The sequence below is a fragment of the Octopus sinensis genome, linkage group LG8, assembly GCF_006345805.1.
Source record: "Octopus sinensis linkage group LG8, ASM634580v1, whole genome shotgun sequence".
NCBI classification, from domain to species: Eukaryota; Metazoa; Mollusca; class Cephalopoda; order Octopoda; family Octopodidae; genus Octopus; species Octopus sinensis.
The window spans coordinates 55,833,379-55,849,597 of record NC_043004.1 but is presented as its reverse complement, the minus strand read 5'-3'; the positions used below and the strand labels follow the sequence as shown (position 1 = coordinate 55,849,597).

At 38.8% G+C, this 16,219-nt stretch overlaps 1 protein-coding gene across 2 annotated transcripts in view; it reads left to right on the top strand.

Moving 5' to 3' along the window:
• Nucleotides 1-16,219, top strand: part of LOC115215174 (WASH complex subunit 5) — a 229,346-nt gene that overhangs the window by 45,145 nt on the left and 167,982 nt on the right. For both annotated transcript variants that reach the window (XM_029784356.2, XM_036505410.1), the window contains exons 2-3: nt 5,076-5,358; nt 10,769-10,875. In XM_029784356.2, the coding sequence (XP_029640216.1) occupies nt 5,134-5,358; nt 10,769-10,875 (332 nt within the window). In that variant the 5' untranslated portion in view covers nt 5,076-5,133. The remainder of the gene's footprint in view (nt 1-5,075; nt 5,359-10,768; nt 10,876-16,219) is intronic.

Sequence of the window (16,219 nt, the reverse complement as noted above, 5' to 3'; positions counted from 1 at the left end):
AGCACCGCCTTTAGTCGATCAAATCGACCCCAGGACATATTCTTTGTAAGCCTAGTACTTATTCTATCGGTCTCTTTTTTGTCGAACCAGCATCGGTTGTCAAGCGATGTTGGGAGGACAAATACAGACACACAAACACGCACATACATATATATATATATATATATATATATATATATACATATATACGACGGGTTTCTTTCAGTTTCCGTCTACCAAATCCACTCACAAGGCTTTGGTCCACCCGAGGCTATAGTAGAAGACACTTACCCAAAATGCCACGCAGTGGGACTGAACCCAGAACCATGTGGTTCGTAAGCAAGCTACTTACCACACAGCCACTCCTACGCCTTTTGCAAATAAAAATTTTTAATTTTATTGCAAATAAAAATTGCATTACTTTCTGACTCACTCTTGTATACACACACACATACACACACATACGCATGTGGTTCACATGTATGGCTGTATGGTTAATTAGTTTGCTTCACAGTCTTGTGGTTTCGACTATAATTTTAATACATGGTGGCTTGGACAAGTTTTCTCTAACACAGCCTTAACCCTTTAGCATTTAAACCGGCCATATCCGGCCAAAAGTATTCTGCCTGTTTTATGTTCAAACTGACCATATCTGGTCTCTCACACCAACCCTACAATATCGTTATAAAAAATTAACAGCTACCTCATCAAAATCTCATTGCTACAAGATAATGCACAATTAGTTCAAAACAATGTGGATAAAAAAGCATTAGTTTTGGCCGAATAATGCAAACACTAAAGGGTTAAGTTAAACAGTGCCTTGTAAGTCAAATTTATCAGACAGAACCTGTACAGAAGATTGTGTGTGTGTGTGACTGATATGCATAAATAACAGTGTAATTATCAGTGTAAATCTTTATATATAAAAGTCAAGTTGTGTGTCTGTCTCCTACGATTTAGATTCCTAACTACTCCCACATTTTGCGGTGCAGTTTAACCAAAACCGGGTATCTTATAGTCGTGATTCATATCGAGCCCTTCTGGGTATTAGCTCGCATCTACAATGAGTCTACGATTTAAAAAAAAATTTACTATCATTTTTTTCCATTTTAATGCATTTTTTTCGCTATTATATAAGGGAAGTAACTCTCTAAAAATGTCTATGATGAGTCAACGATTTAAAAAAAAATTTACCATCATTTTTTTTCCAATTTTAATGCATTTTTTTGCTATTTTTTGGCTATAACTCTCTAAAAATGCTTATATAGTTATTTCCTTTACAAACCCGAGCAACGCCGGGCGATACTGCTAGTAATTTAATATTTATATCTGTAAAAGAAAATGCATTAACTTGCATTAGCTCTTCAAAAGAACTTGGCCCTTTTATTATGAATTGATCCAAAGGTTGCTTCAGCATGGCCACTGTCCGACAACTCAGAAGCAGTAAAGGAATACAAATAACTGTTACCTTAGGCATAGGAGTGGCTGTGTGGTAAGGAGCTAGCTTACAAACCACATGGTTCCGGGTTCAGTCCCACTGTGTGGCACCTTGGGCAAGTGTCTTCTACTATAGCCTCGGCCCGACCAAAGCCTTGTGAGTAGATTTGGTAGACGGAAATTGAAAGAAGCCCGTTGTATATATATATGTATGTATATATATATATATTATATATATATATATTATATATATGTATGTGTGTGTATACGTTTGTGTGTCTGTGTTTGTCTCCCCAGTATCACTTGACAACCGATGCTGGTGTGGTATATATGTATGTGTGTGTATATATATATGCTTGTGTATATGTTTGTGTGTGTGTTTGTCCCCCTAACATCGTTTGACAACCGATGGTGGCCTGTTTATGTCCCTGTAACTTAGCAGTTCAGCAAAACTTAGTGGTTCAGCAAAAGAGACTGATAGAATAAGTACTAGGCTTACAAAGAATAGGTCCTGGGATCGATTTGCTTGACCAAAGGCGGTGCTCCAGCATGGCCACTGTCAAATGGCTGAAGCAAGTATAAGAGTAAAAGAGTATGGGTAAAGTACTGATTCAGTGGTGGAGCAGTTTGGGATGAGTTGGATGGCTTGATGGGGTCCTGTGAGTTGTAAGATGCATCAAGCTCCAAAATCAGATTCAGCATGGTTTTTGTGGTTGGACGGCATTCTCAATGTCAACCACTTCACAGTATGTACTAGGAGTTTTTTTTTCCCCCCTTTTTTGTGTTCCACCGGCACTAGTGAAGTCACCAAGTTACTTGCAGACCAAAAGAAAAGGAAAGTTAAGTGCAGTTAAGGGGCTTTATAATAGGGTGTTGAAATATGGCTACCCTACATTATCATAAGCATGGGTTTGAATAGCTTGAAAGAGGATAAAGATAGCAGTAATGGAATGCCCAAGTAAATACTCAAGGTACAAGAGTGTGGGCATAAGAGGTGATAAAGGCAGTGGATCAGGAAGGGAGAGGAGAAAGTAGACAGTTTTAGTAGCATATGAGAGGATCATAAGATGATGGGGTAAAGGTGAATTTGGTGAGAGGTGAACAAGAGTAAAGGTGTGGTTGATGAAATGAATTTCCCTCTACGCTAAGCTTCTGTGCCCATACACACATTTTATGATCTCTATACGCAATTTTATGTTCAGTGGAGGCACATGGCCTAGTGGTTAGAGCAGCAGACTCACGGTCAAGGGATCGCGGATTCAAATCTCAGACCAGGCGATATGTGTGTTTATGAGCGAAACACCTAAGCTCAACGCAGCTCCGGCAGAAGGTAATGGCGAACCTCTGCTAACACTTTCGCCACAACTTTCTCTCACTCTTTCTCTCCTCCTGCATCTTGCAGCTCACCTGCGACGGACCGGCGTCCCATCCAGGTGGGGAACCTATACGCCAAGAAACCGGGAAACCGGCCCTTATGAGCCAGGCATGGCTCGAGAATGAACAAACAAACAATTTTATGTTCACAATATTCATTGTGAACATAAAATGCTTATTTAAATTATGCAGTATTTAGTAATTCTGTGTTTAGGGTGGGTGAGCCAGCAGAATCATTAGTCTGTCAGACAAAATGCTCAACAGCATATCTACCACCACTTTATGTATTGAGCAACTCCCACTGAGGTCAGTTTTGCCTTTCATCCTTTCAGGGTTGATAAAGTAAGTAGAGCATTGGGGTTAATGTAATGAGCTTGTCCATCTCAGAACTGCTGGCCTTGTGCCAAAATTAGAAAGATTTATGTATTCAGTGTCATATATACATTTGTCAAAGTATAAAACAAGTGGCACAACATAAGATTTATGTGCACAAGGCTACTAAAACTTAATAGAACATGGTGGGGGCACAGGATATGGGGTTTCACGTTCTGATAATTCATTAAGTTTTAACTCTTTGGTACAGCTAGCTGTTAGAAGGGAAACTGTTCAAAAGGGAAAGGTTGTGTGGTAAAGAAGTTCACTTATCAATATGTGGGTTCGGTCCCACTATGCAGCACCTTGGGCAAATGTCTGTAACCCCAAGCCAACTAAAGCGAAGCCTTGAAAGTGAGTTTGGCAGACAAAACCTGAAAAAATTTGTCTTGTGTGTGTGTGAGCATGCATGCATGCAAATATGTGATCTATATTGGTAAAAATTGTAAACATGAAAATCAAAACAAAGGCACACCTAAGCATTTCATCTGATGCAATTAACAATTCTGCCAGCTTGCTGCCTTTTGATCGAATATTATTATTATTATTATTATTGAGTGAGAGAGCAGTTCATGCCATCAAAGTGACACTGGGGTAAAATATACGAAGCCCAATATACCCATCATGACTACCCGTCTGATAAAGGTACACCAGGCACATGCATCACAACCATATGTGCGCGACATGGTGATCTCATATCAAGATAAACAGCACATGACCTTGCAGGTGGGGCCCAGTTAGAATTTTCTTCAGGTTGAGTAGCCCATCCTGCTCAAACGGTCCCTGAATAAGGGTTGTTTAAGGATGTTGAAAGAACCACCCATTTTTCCAGAGGTGAACTATTCAAACCCCAAAGAATCCCTCTCAACACATGGCTATGATGCTCCCCCACTACTTCTGCTCGTGATCAGAGATGCACATATCGTCAGCCACTAAGGGACATGCTCAACTGGTTAAGGTCAAACAACTGACAAGCAAATCTATTATTATCATTATTATTATTATTATTATTATTATTATTATTATTATTATTATTATTATTATCATTATTATTATTATTATTATTATTATATTATTATTCTATGTTTGACTTTTGCTTTATATTTGTACAAGTTGGCTCCAAGTCTCACCCAGAGACCTCAAGAGACAACAGGGTTGGAAGTTCATGTTGTTGTTATGCCTAGTGTGCCATATATTTGGGGGGTGGGGATGTTGTACTAATGTGTGTCTGTGTTTGTCCCTCTAGCATTGCTTGACAACCGATGCTGGTGTGTTTACGTCCCTGTCACTTAGCGGTTCGGCAAAAGAGACCAATAGAATAAGTACTGGGCTTACAAAGAATAAGTCCTGGGGTCGATTTGCTCGACTAAAGGCGGTGCTCCAGCATGGCCGCAGTCAAATGACTGAAACAAGTAAAAGAGTAGGGTTTCTCAAGGTATCCACTGCAATAAAGTTTGTTTTAACAGAACATCCAAGTTTCAGTGGGGATAAAAAACCGAAAATTATGTTTGTTTTAAACCATGAGATTACATAGAGAGTATTTTGCGTAGGATATGAGCAGTTCCCATGAGCACTATCTTTTGAACTTCTGCCATTTTTGGGTTTCCTGGTATCTGAGTTAGGTAGCTATCAGCCCCTTTTGCTATCATTCCCAGGGCACCTATGACAACAGGTATTGTTTTAGTCTTATTATTATTATTATTATTATTATTATTATTATTATTATTATCATTACTATTATTATTATTATCATTATTATTATTATTATTATTATTATTATTATCATTATCATTATTATTATTATTGTACATTGTTGATGTAATTGAAATTATGTTTGAAGACTAAGACTGTTTACTTCTTTTTTCTTTCTTATTATATATTTTTCTGTTCTTTTTTTTTTTTTGTCTTTCCAGCTCCCCTTAGAAAGTCTTTCAGCTCCTGGTTGTTATATTGATACCAGAGCCTTAAAACATGACAGAATTTCTAGCTGAAAATAACCAGTGTGGCCAGAACCTGATTCACCTGACATCAAGAGGTAACGCTATTATAGCTGAGCTGCTTCGACTGTCGGACTATGTTCCGCCTGTGTTCCGCCAAGATAACCGTCAGGACCAGGCGAAATATGGTGAGATCCTCTGTGACTTCAGTTACTTCAAGAACACTGAGCAGTTTGACAGCAAAATTGACAGCCGACCTGTAAGTTGTTTCATTATAAATGTTGTTGTTGTTTTTTTTTTCTTGCAGGGATTTAAAAATGAAACTTTCGAAAAGGTTGAGTGATGAACGGATTAAAAAGAAATTATTTAAAGATTAAGTTAGCTTTATGGCTTTAACAGACGTGGTTGGGGTGTAGAGTGTTGGCAGTAGCGGTGATTATAGTGGTGGTGGCTCTGCTGATGGTGGTATATGTTTGTTAGTTAGTTAGTTAGTTAGTTTGTTAATTTTTTGGCTCAAAAAGCAAAAAGCAAGGCCATGTAGGGGGACATGGAGTTATGTACAGGGTGGTATTCATGTAAAGAGTTCAGGCCACTTGAGGTCAAGGGAGACTTTGAACCGAGCGGTTGTCGGCATCTTCACCATCTCATCTGGCAGCTTATTCCATGGATCCGCAACCTGGACAGAGAAAGCCCCTCTCCTTTGATTGAGATGTAGTGCTGGTAACAGTGGTGAATGAAATAAAAACTATTGAACATGATCTTTGACTATTAATATAGCTATATATTAGCTACAGAAGCAAAATAAAAACAAGAGGTAATATTTATCCCCACTGAAACTTGGATGTTCTGTTAAAACAAACTTTATTGCAGTGGATACCTTGAGAAACCCTACTCTTTTACTTGTTTCAGTCATTTGACTGCGGCCATGCTGGAGCACCGCCTTTAGTCGAGCAAATCGACCCCAGGACTTATTCTTTGTAAGCCCAGTACTTATTCTATTGGTCTCTTTTGCCGAACCGCTAAGTGACAGGGACGTAAACACACCAGCATCGGTTGTCAAGCAATGCTAGAGGGACAAACACAGACACACAAACACATACACACACATACGCATACGTATACATACATATATACGACAGGCTTCTTTCAGTTTCCGTCTACCAAATCCACTCACAAGGCATTGGTCGGCCCGGGGCTATAGCAGAAGACACTTGCCCAAGATGCCACGCAGTGGGACAGAACCCGGAACCATGTGGTTGGTTAGCAAGCTACTTACCACACAGCCACTCCTGCGCACTAACATGTGTATACTTGTGTTTAACATGACTGTTGACTATTAATATACATACACGTGCTAACTTGTGTTTCTATGATGTTTAACTTGACTGTCCATAAATATGTGTACTATGATGTGTATTTCTGTTCTACTTAATGTGACTTCATCATCATCATCATCATTTAACTATCAATAAATATATGTGATAACATGTGTATACTTGTTTATGATCGTCAACTCCTAAAGAATGATATGTGTACTAACATATCTGTATGTTTGTGTTGTAATTATTATAGTAGGACAGACAAGGCGGTGAGCTGGCAGAAACGTTAGCACGCCAAGCAAAATGCTTAGCAGTATTTTGTCTGTCTTTATTGTTCTGAATTCAAATTCTGCTGGGGTCGCCTTTGATTTTCGCCCTTTTTAGGTTGATTAATTATGTACCTGTTGCATACTGAGGTCAATCTAATCGACTGCCACCCGCCCCCAAAATTTCAGGCCTTCTACCTAGAATAGAAAAGATTATAGTAGGACAGCAAGGTGGTGAGCTGGCAGAATTGTTAGCATGCCAGGGAAAATGCTTAGTGGCATTTCATCCATCTTTATGTTCTGAGTTCAGATTCAGCTGAGGTCAAATTTGCCATTCATCCTTTCAGGGTCAGTAAAATAAGTACCAGTTCAGTACTGGGGGTTCATGTAATTGACCAGTCCCTTCCCGAAGATTGCTGACCTTGTGCTAAAATTTGAAATCATTATTACAGTAGGACAGGAAGCCAGTGAACACGCATGCTGAGCAAAATGCTTTGCAGCATGTTGGGTGTTCAAATTCCACTGAGGTAGACTTTGCTTTTCACCCTTTCAGGGATCAATAAAATAAGTAGCATATCAAAACCGGGGTCAGTGTAATCAAGTGTTCCTTTCCTAATTTCAGACCTAGACCTTGTACCTATAATTGTTGTAATTATTACAGTTAAAAAATTGTAGTATGTAGTTACATCCTTTTATGTTTTTGAGTTCAAATCCAACCAAAATAGATTTTCTCATTCCTTTTTCCATTGTTAATATAATCAGTACCAGTCATCTCTGTGTCATTGATATAATCGCTATCTTTCGTCTCACCACCATTGCTATAATTGATAACCTTTCATCTTTCAAATCACCAATTAACATCTAAAAGATCACATTGAACTTGTTTACTTGATAGACGGATAATTCATTGACAGACAATTGGCTGACAGACAACTTATAGACAGGAGACTTGACCGATTGGACAATTTGCCAAAAGGACAATATGTTGACATTTTTTAAAAACAAAGCAAAAATTATAAAAAAGTTTTATTAGGCTTACAAATAAAAACAATTTATTTATTAAAAGATAATTCATACAATAGGTCGACATGAAAAAAGCACAAAAAGTTTTGATAGTCTTACAAATAGAAATAAAGATATCACATACAACTATGGGCGCATGGAAACTATAAGAAGCCTTTTATGTGTTTGTGTGTCCTTGTCATGACATTTGCATGCTGACTGTAAAGAAAGTCACTGCTCATATAAAAATGGCATAATTTTTCTGCAATCTTCCATGAAAGCATGTCTGGCCATTCAGGTGTTAGTGTTTGAAGGACTAGATGAAATGTTATCTTGCTTGGAGACAAGTAATGGTTGGTGACAGGAAGAGTCTCGAACTGAAAATTATCTGCCTCAACAAGTGCATAAGCACTGGTGTGGCAAGAAGTTTATATAGGTGCATGTATGATAAGAAGTTTGCTTCCCAACTCCATGTTTCCAGATTCAGTTCCACTGTACAGCACCTTGGCTGTTTTCTAATGTAGCTCTGGGTTGAATAAAGCCATGTGAGTGGAGTTAGTAGACAGAAACTGAAAGAAGCTTGTCGTGTGTGTATGAGTTTGTGTGTTACTGTCTTCTTGCTTTGCTATTCATGTGATAGTTGTAAACGAGTATCACCATCATGCAAGTGGTGTACTTCAGTACTGGAAATAAATGAGGTTTGGTGACTGGAAGGGCATCCAGTTGCAGAAAAAACCCACCTCAGCAGATTCTGTTTGACTAATACATGGACATTAAAACAATGATGATGAAGTATCACCTGGCCCATGGAAAAGTGGATGTTGAAATGGTGGTGATGATGATGATGATACATCATCATCACCACCATTTCAACATCCACTTTTCCATGGGCCAGGTGATACTTCATCATCATTGTTTGTGGTAAGTAGCTTGCTAACCAACCACATGGTTCCGGGTTCAGTCCCACTGCGTGGCATCTTGGGCAAGTGTCTTCTGCTATAGCCCCGAGCCGACCAATGCCTTGTGAGTGGATTTGGTAGACGGAAACTGAAAGAAGCCTGTCATATATATGTATATATATATGTGTGTGTGTGTTTGTGTGTCTGTGTTTGTCCCCCTAGCATTGCTTGACAACCGATGCTGGTGTGTTTACGTCCCTGTCACTTAGCGGTTTGGCAAAAGAGACCGATAGAATAAGTACTGGGCTTACAAAGAATAAGTCCCAGGGTCGATTTGCTCGACTAAAGGTGGTGCTCCAGCATGGCCACAGTCAAATGACTGAAACAAGTAAAAGAGTAAGAGTATATGTGCATGATGATGATGATGATGATCATCATCATCATCATCGATATTAGTGTTTCAAGTAATTTGTATTGATTTAAGGTTTTAATCTTACCTTTGGTTAATGGAACAAACAACAAGAATTGTACTTTGTACGTTGTTTTCACAGCAGTATATTGTCATTCCTGCATCCATATTTTAAATTGTTGATAATACCAGCCAGAAAGTAAAAATATAATTGTGAGGAGACTAATATTTTATTTATCTAAATACCAAATCACAAGATCAGTTTCATTAGTTAACTGTCAACAGATGCAGCTTCCTCTCAGTTTTGTCTCATATTTATTTCAGTTACAAACTGTTCCTTCCCTACAGTTACTGTGTAATATGTGTATGTATGTATGTGTGTGTTTGTGTGTGCATGCTTATAAGTGACTTTCATTAAATTTGAATAAACTGGTCTACATTGTTATTTGTTTTTCCATATTTGTCATGAAATATACACATACATACCAACACACACACACACACACACACACTTATGTATGTATATGTGTATGTGTGTGTATGTGTCTGCATGTGCATTATGGACATAAATTGGAACTGAAAATAAATTTAAATATTACAAAGCCTCACTGAGGATGAATTAAGAATGTAAATATAGTTTTGGTATACTGCAGGTGTAGACTCATGGCTTGTTGACCACTATTTAAACAAGATATACCCAAATTCTTATATATATGTAGTCATAAATTAGACTGGCACATTAGTGGACAGCCTATTTAATGTGCGCATTTGAAAGATCATCATTAAACAATATTCATTTTATGCTCAACAGCATAAACCAGAAGTGATTAAGAAGGAAGCTGGATATATTTTCTCTGGGGAGTGACCAACAAACCAAGAAACAGTCTGTCAGGAGACTACTTCCTTATTTTTTTTCCTCACATCTGTAGCATTGATTGAACGTGTTTGCATTCTTAGTTCATCTAAAGCAAAGTTTTGTAATATTTATATTTATTTTCATTTCCTCTGAATTACAATATAATGTGCATAAGATACATATTAATTAATATTGAGCTATTAAATGCACAAATATGCAAATTAGGCTATCGATATCTAGTCTAATTTATAACCGCTTTATATAACAGTTGAATATTCTATACTGTTGATTGGCAAAGGATTCCAGGAAAGAAACAAAATTAATAGTGTGTAATTAATGACTAGCTATCAAATGCACAGCTATGCAAATTAGGTTATCCACTAATATCAAAACCTAATTTATGACTAATTTTATTTAGCAGCTGAATGCCTTATTTTGATGGTCTGGGAAGAAAGCAGAGAATGTCTTCTTTGAGAAATAGTCTACAAACCAAGAAATGGTCACACACTCTTCTTTCTACACGTCAGTAGATTAGAAAGAACATGTTTAGATTTTTAATTCAATAACGGTGAATTAAAATATGTGTGTGTATAGATGTATGTATAAAATGTATATGCACATATAGATACAAACGTGTGTGTATGTTCTGTTGTGACACATATATCCACAAGTGCAAGTTTATTCACATGCACAACCTCTTTGTATGAAAATTAATTTTTTCTGTGTACCACACACCTCACCACACACACACATGTACCTACCCCCACACACTCAATCACTCTATCTATCTATCTATCTATCTATCTATCTATCTATCTATCTATCTATCTATCTATCTATTTATCTCTATTGTTCCCAATCACAGTTGTCTGCTTTTATTTCAATCTGATTATTTATTTTTTGCTCTCATTTTTTAAGGACCTTCAAGATCTGGATGATGAATTCAAAGAAAACCACATCGAAATTGTAACCCGATTCTACCAGGCATTTTCCTGTATTCACAAATATGTTTCTGATTTCAACAGGTTTGTTTGTCTCATCCTTTCTTTACAAGCAGTTTCTTGTTCTTTTATATGTTGAGTTCTGCACTAGAGAAATACTCCACTCATATTCATGTAACCATATACCATTATTTCCTGGGTACCTATCATCATCACCATCATTTTATTCCTATTTTCCACACTGATGGATTGTCAGTCAGAATCAACACATATTCAGAGTAAATACTTGCCTAGACATTTTAGGGAACCTCATCTCTTTCATGTTTCATTTTTTGGTTTTCTTTCTTCTACTGGATGTCTCTCCTAATTACTTTACACAGTGGAGTGCGTATTTTTCCTGGCTCTAGAGCACTGTCATGTCCTCATAATCTCACACTTTACTGAGTATACTAGTTATACTTTTCAGGATACCAGCACTAGAGAGAAAACCATGTCATGAATGGGACTAAAAGGACCCCACAACTCTAGTGAAAAATCGCACCTCATATTCCACTTTGCAAGGTGGTTGATGTTAGGAAGGGCATCCAGCTGTAAAAAGCCATGCCAAAACAGACACTGAAGCTTGGTGATTGCATTCTGCCCAGCCAGCACCTGTCAAACCATCCAATGCATGCCAGCATGGAAAGTGGATGTTAGATGATGATGATGATTCCATAAGGCGGTGAGCTGGCAGAATCGTTAGCACGCCGGGTGAAATGCTTATCGGTATTTTGTCTGCCGTTACGTTCTGAGTTCAAATTCCGGCGAGGTTGACTTTGCCTTTCATCCTTTCGGGGTCGATTAAATAAGTACCAGTTACGTACTGGGGTCGATATAATCGACTTAATCTGTTTGTCTGTCCTTGTTTGTCCCCTCTGTGTTTAGCCCCTCGTGGGCAGTAAAGAAAGAGATTCCATAAGTGCTTGTTGTGACATATACTCTGGCACTTTGCATGCACATGCACACACACATGCACATATCTATGTATCATGATTATTTTTTCCTAATTGTTTATTACTTTGACCTTAGTTAAAAAACAAAGAAGCAGCCTTTAGGATGAGCAGAATGTGTAGATTTGTTTTATGGTTCTTAAAATATATCTGAGTTTGAGTGAGGGTTAAATTACAGGCTGTGTTCAAGTTAAATCGTCCAACCCATGCTAGCTTGGAAAGCGGATGTTAAACAATGATGATGATGATGATGATATATCTATTACATCATCATCATCATCGTTTAACATACGCTTTCCATGCTAGCATGGGTTGGACGATTTGACTGAGGACTGGTGAACCAAATGGCTTGCACCAGGCTCCAGGCAAAGTTTCTACAGCTGGATGCCCTTCCTAACACCAACCACTCTGAGGGTGTAGTGGATGCTTTTACATGCCACCGGCATGAGGGCCAGTCAGGCAGTACTGGCAATGGCCACACTCAAATGGTGTTTCTTATGTGCCACCTGCATAGGAGCCAGTCCAGCAGCACTGGCAATGACCTCGCTCAAATGTTTTTTCACGTGCCAGTAAGGTGACACTGGTAACGATCACACTCTAATGGTGCTTTTAGCTGCTCTGGCAATGATCATGCTCGGATGGTGCTCTTAGTGCTCCACTAGCAGAGATGCCAATGTGTGTGAAATCATGTAACCTGAGGTAGCTGTAATGCAAGGTATGACGGTTTGTGCATATATGCATGAGTGTATATAAAACATAACGTCAGGAAGTATGAAAGGTGAATATACTTTTCTACTCTAGGCACAGGACCTGAAATTTTTGTGGGAGGGGGCCACTCGATTAGATTGACCCCAGTATGCAACTGGTACTTAATTTATTGATCCCCAAAAGGATGAAAGACAAAATCGACCTTGGTGGAATTTGAACTCAGAACATAAAGACAGATGAAATACCACTAAGCAGTTTGCCCAGCATGCTAACATTTCTGCCAGCTTGCCACCTATGAAAGGTGAATGTAGATTTAACCATGTGACCATATGACTTCTATAGAATTATGACCTGGAGTGGCTGTATGGTAAGTAGCTTGTTTACCAACCACATGGTTTCGGGTTCAGTCCCACTGCGTGGCACCTTGGGCAAGTATCTTCTACTATAGCCTCGGGCCGACCAATGCCTTGTGAGTGGATTTGGTAGACGGAAACTGAAAGAAGCCCGTCGTATATATATATATATATATATATATATATATATATATATGCGTGTGTATGTTTGTGTGTCTGTGTTTGTCCCCCTAGCATTGCTTGACAACCGATGCTGGTGTGTTTATGTCCCCGTTACTTAGTGGCTCGACAAAAGAGACCGATAGAATAAGTACTGGGCTTACAAACGAATAAGTCCTGGGGTCGAGTTGCTCGATTAAAGGCGGTGCTCCAGCCTTTATGACTGAAACATGACTGAAACAACTAAAAGAGTAAAAGAGTATTTCACACCCTACTTCAAGGAATATTAGTTTCAGTATACCAGAAATTGTGTATACATATATGCAGTAATATGTGCGCTCAACATTATACAATTGTATATTCACAAATTAATGCATATAGAGAAAGCTAGCTCATCAAATTACCAGAACATCATGGTTACATCAATGGTTCAACTAATATACTCTTCACAGAATAATTTTATCGCTTGGATTTCTTAAATTTTCAGCTACAACTACACATAACAGTATACTACATTGTAATCGGTTGCGCTGGGGACTAAGATCCAAGTCTGTAGGAGGTGCTTACCATGATAGGTGCATGATTCTCTAAATCCATATCTTACACAACTCATTTATATATATATATATATATATATATATATATATACAAGCAAAACGTCCCCCGTCCGATGGACAGTGCTGAGTTGTCAAACATTTAAACCAAATTTTCTCAAAACAACTTGTCTGACCATCCCATAGCCCCCCCTCCCCCAGCAAGAAGCACTGATTTAACTTAAATTTAAGGCATCAGCAAGAGAAGAAATAAAGATAACCTATTTTTCTATTCCAAAGAAAAACGATTTTATTCATACAAATATGCAACTGAAGAGTTTGAAGTACCAGTAATGATAAGGCTGTTGACTGGGAGAACACAAACATAGTTTAAATAGTAAGCTTGGCAGGAAAGAAATGTGCTTTTAAGCAGTACAAAAACAACAAAAAATGTAAGGTGCAGTTATGTACAGGTTGATGGAAGAAAAGCAGGACAAAAACAATTCATGCAAATAGGTTAGCTGGAGGTAAATCTAGATGGAAAAGCATGATGATTTTTTTGCGCAAACTACACATGCATTTTTCTCACGTACACATAGTATCAATCGCAACAGCTGATGTACTTGTATATACAAATGTACATTCCCATGGCTTTATCGATCGCATTCTCACCTGGAATCAATTTTTGTAATTTTTTCAAGACTTATACATGCCCTGATACCGTCTGTATTTACATATTAAATTTGAGCGCAATCGAATGGAGGATGCCCGAGATCCTAGAAGACATGCACACTGACAGAACGGATTTTATATAATAGATAACACGTGATCACATGACTAACCAGGCTGTCAGATGTTGTTACACATTGCTGGTCACAGTGCACTTTTTTATTTAACCTTCAAATGATGCTGCCCTGCTGGCTAGGCAAGCAAGCCAACAATCCCCACTGATCGAAGGGGGACTGAAGCAATATGAAATGAAGTGTTTTGCTCAAGAACACAATGCGCTGCCCAGTTAGGGAATCAAACCCACAATCTAGAGATTGCAACACCCTAACCACTAGGCCACACAACTTCACACACACACACCACACACACACATCATCATCATTATCATCATCATCATTTAACATCTGCTTTCCATGCTGATACAGGTTGCATGGTTTGACAGAGGCTGGCTAGGCAGAAGCTGCACCAGGCTTCAGTGTCTCTTCTGACATAGTTTTTAAACATCGATGCTCTTTCTAACACCAACCATGAATGAGTGGCCAAACAAAAGAAAAGGGCACTCAACACATTTAGTAGGAGTTACATGTATAGGCGCAGGAGTGGCTGTGTGGTAAGTAGCTTGCTAACCAACCACATGGTTCCAGGTTCAGTCCCCCTGAGTGGCACCTTGGGCAAGTGTCTTCTGCTATAGCCCCGGGCCAACCAATGCCTTGTGAGTGGATTTGGTAGACGGAAACTGAAAGAAGCCCGTCATATATATGTATATATATGTGTGTGTGTCTGTGTTTGTCCCCCTAGCATTGCTTGACAACCGATGCTGGTGTGTTTACGTCCCCGTTACTTAGTGGTTCGGCAAAAGAGACCGATAGAATAAGTACTGGGCTTACAAAAGAATAAGTCCTGGGGTCGATTTGCTCGACTAAAGGCGGTGCTCCAGCATGGCCGCAAAAGTTTCACAGGCCTCAAGCCATCTTGGACTTTTTCTATCTCTCCATTTAGTAATCCAAAAGTCTGAAAGAGATGGGCTTTTATTAGAGACCTGTAGAGCTTTAAGACACATGTAACCAAATCAAACTGTTTTAAATACTATATATATATATATATATAGGTGAAGGTGTAGTGCATGATTAAGAAACTTGCTTCCCACCCACTTGGTTCTAGGTTCAGTTCTACTGTGTGGCACCTTTGGCAAATGTCTTCTCCCAAAGACTTGGGCCAACAAAGTCAACAAAAGACTTGTAATTGAATTTGGTCAGCAGAAACTGAAAGTGCATTTGAGGGTGGCAAGCTGGCAGAAACATTAGCACGCTGGGTGAAATGTTTAGTGGTATTTCTTCTGCCGCTACGTTCTGAGTTCAAATTCCGCCAAGGTCAACTTTGCCTTTCATCCTTTCGAGGTCGATAAATTAAGTATCAGTTACAGACTGGGGTCGATGTAATCAACTTAATCCCTTTGTCTGTCCTTGTTTGACCCCTCTATGTTTAGCCCCTTGTGGGCAATAAAGAAATAAGAAACTGAAAGTCCATCATATATATGTGTATGTGTTTGTGGTTGGTGTCACATTGCTTGATTGGTGTGAACAGGTGTCACTGTCATGCAAGGGGTATCCTTTGTTATCAATCTTCTGAGTAAAATATGTCCAGCCAAGAGGAAATATTACCTTGAAAACAGGAAAGGGCTGGCAACAGGAAGGACATCCAGCCATTGAAAGTCTGCCTCAACACATTCCGTCCAACCCATGCGTGTACGGAGCAGTGGAATTCAAATCGCTGCCAATGATGTTGATATGTACATATACATATGCATACATATATGTATATCTGTGTATATAAATATATATGCATGTATATCATCATCATCATCATCGTTTAGCGTCCGCTTTCCATGCTAGCATGGGTTGGACGGATCAACTGGGGTCTGGGAAGCCAGAAGCCTGCACCAGGCCCAGTCTGATCT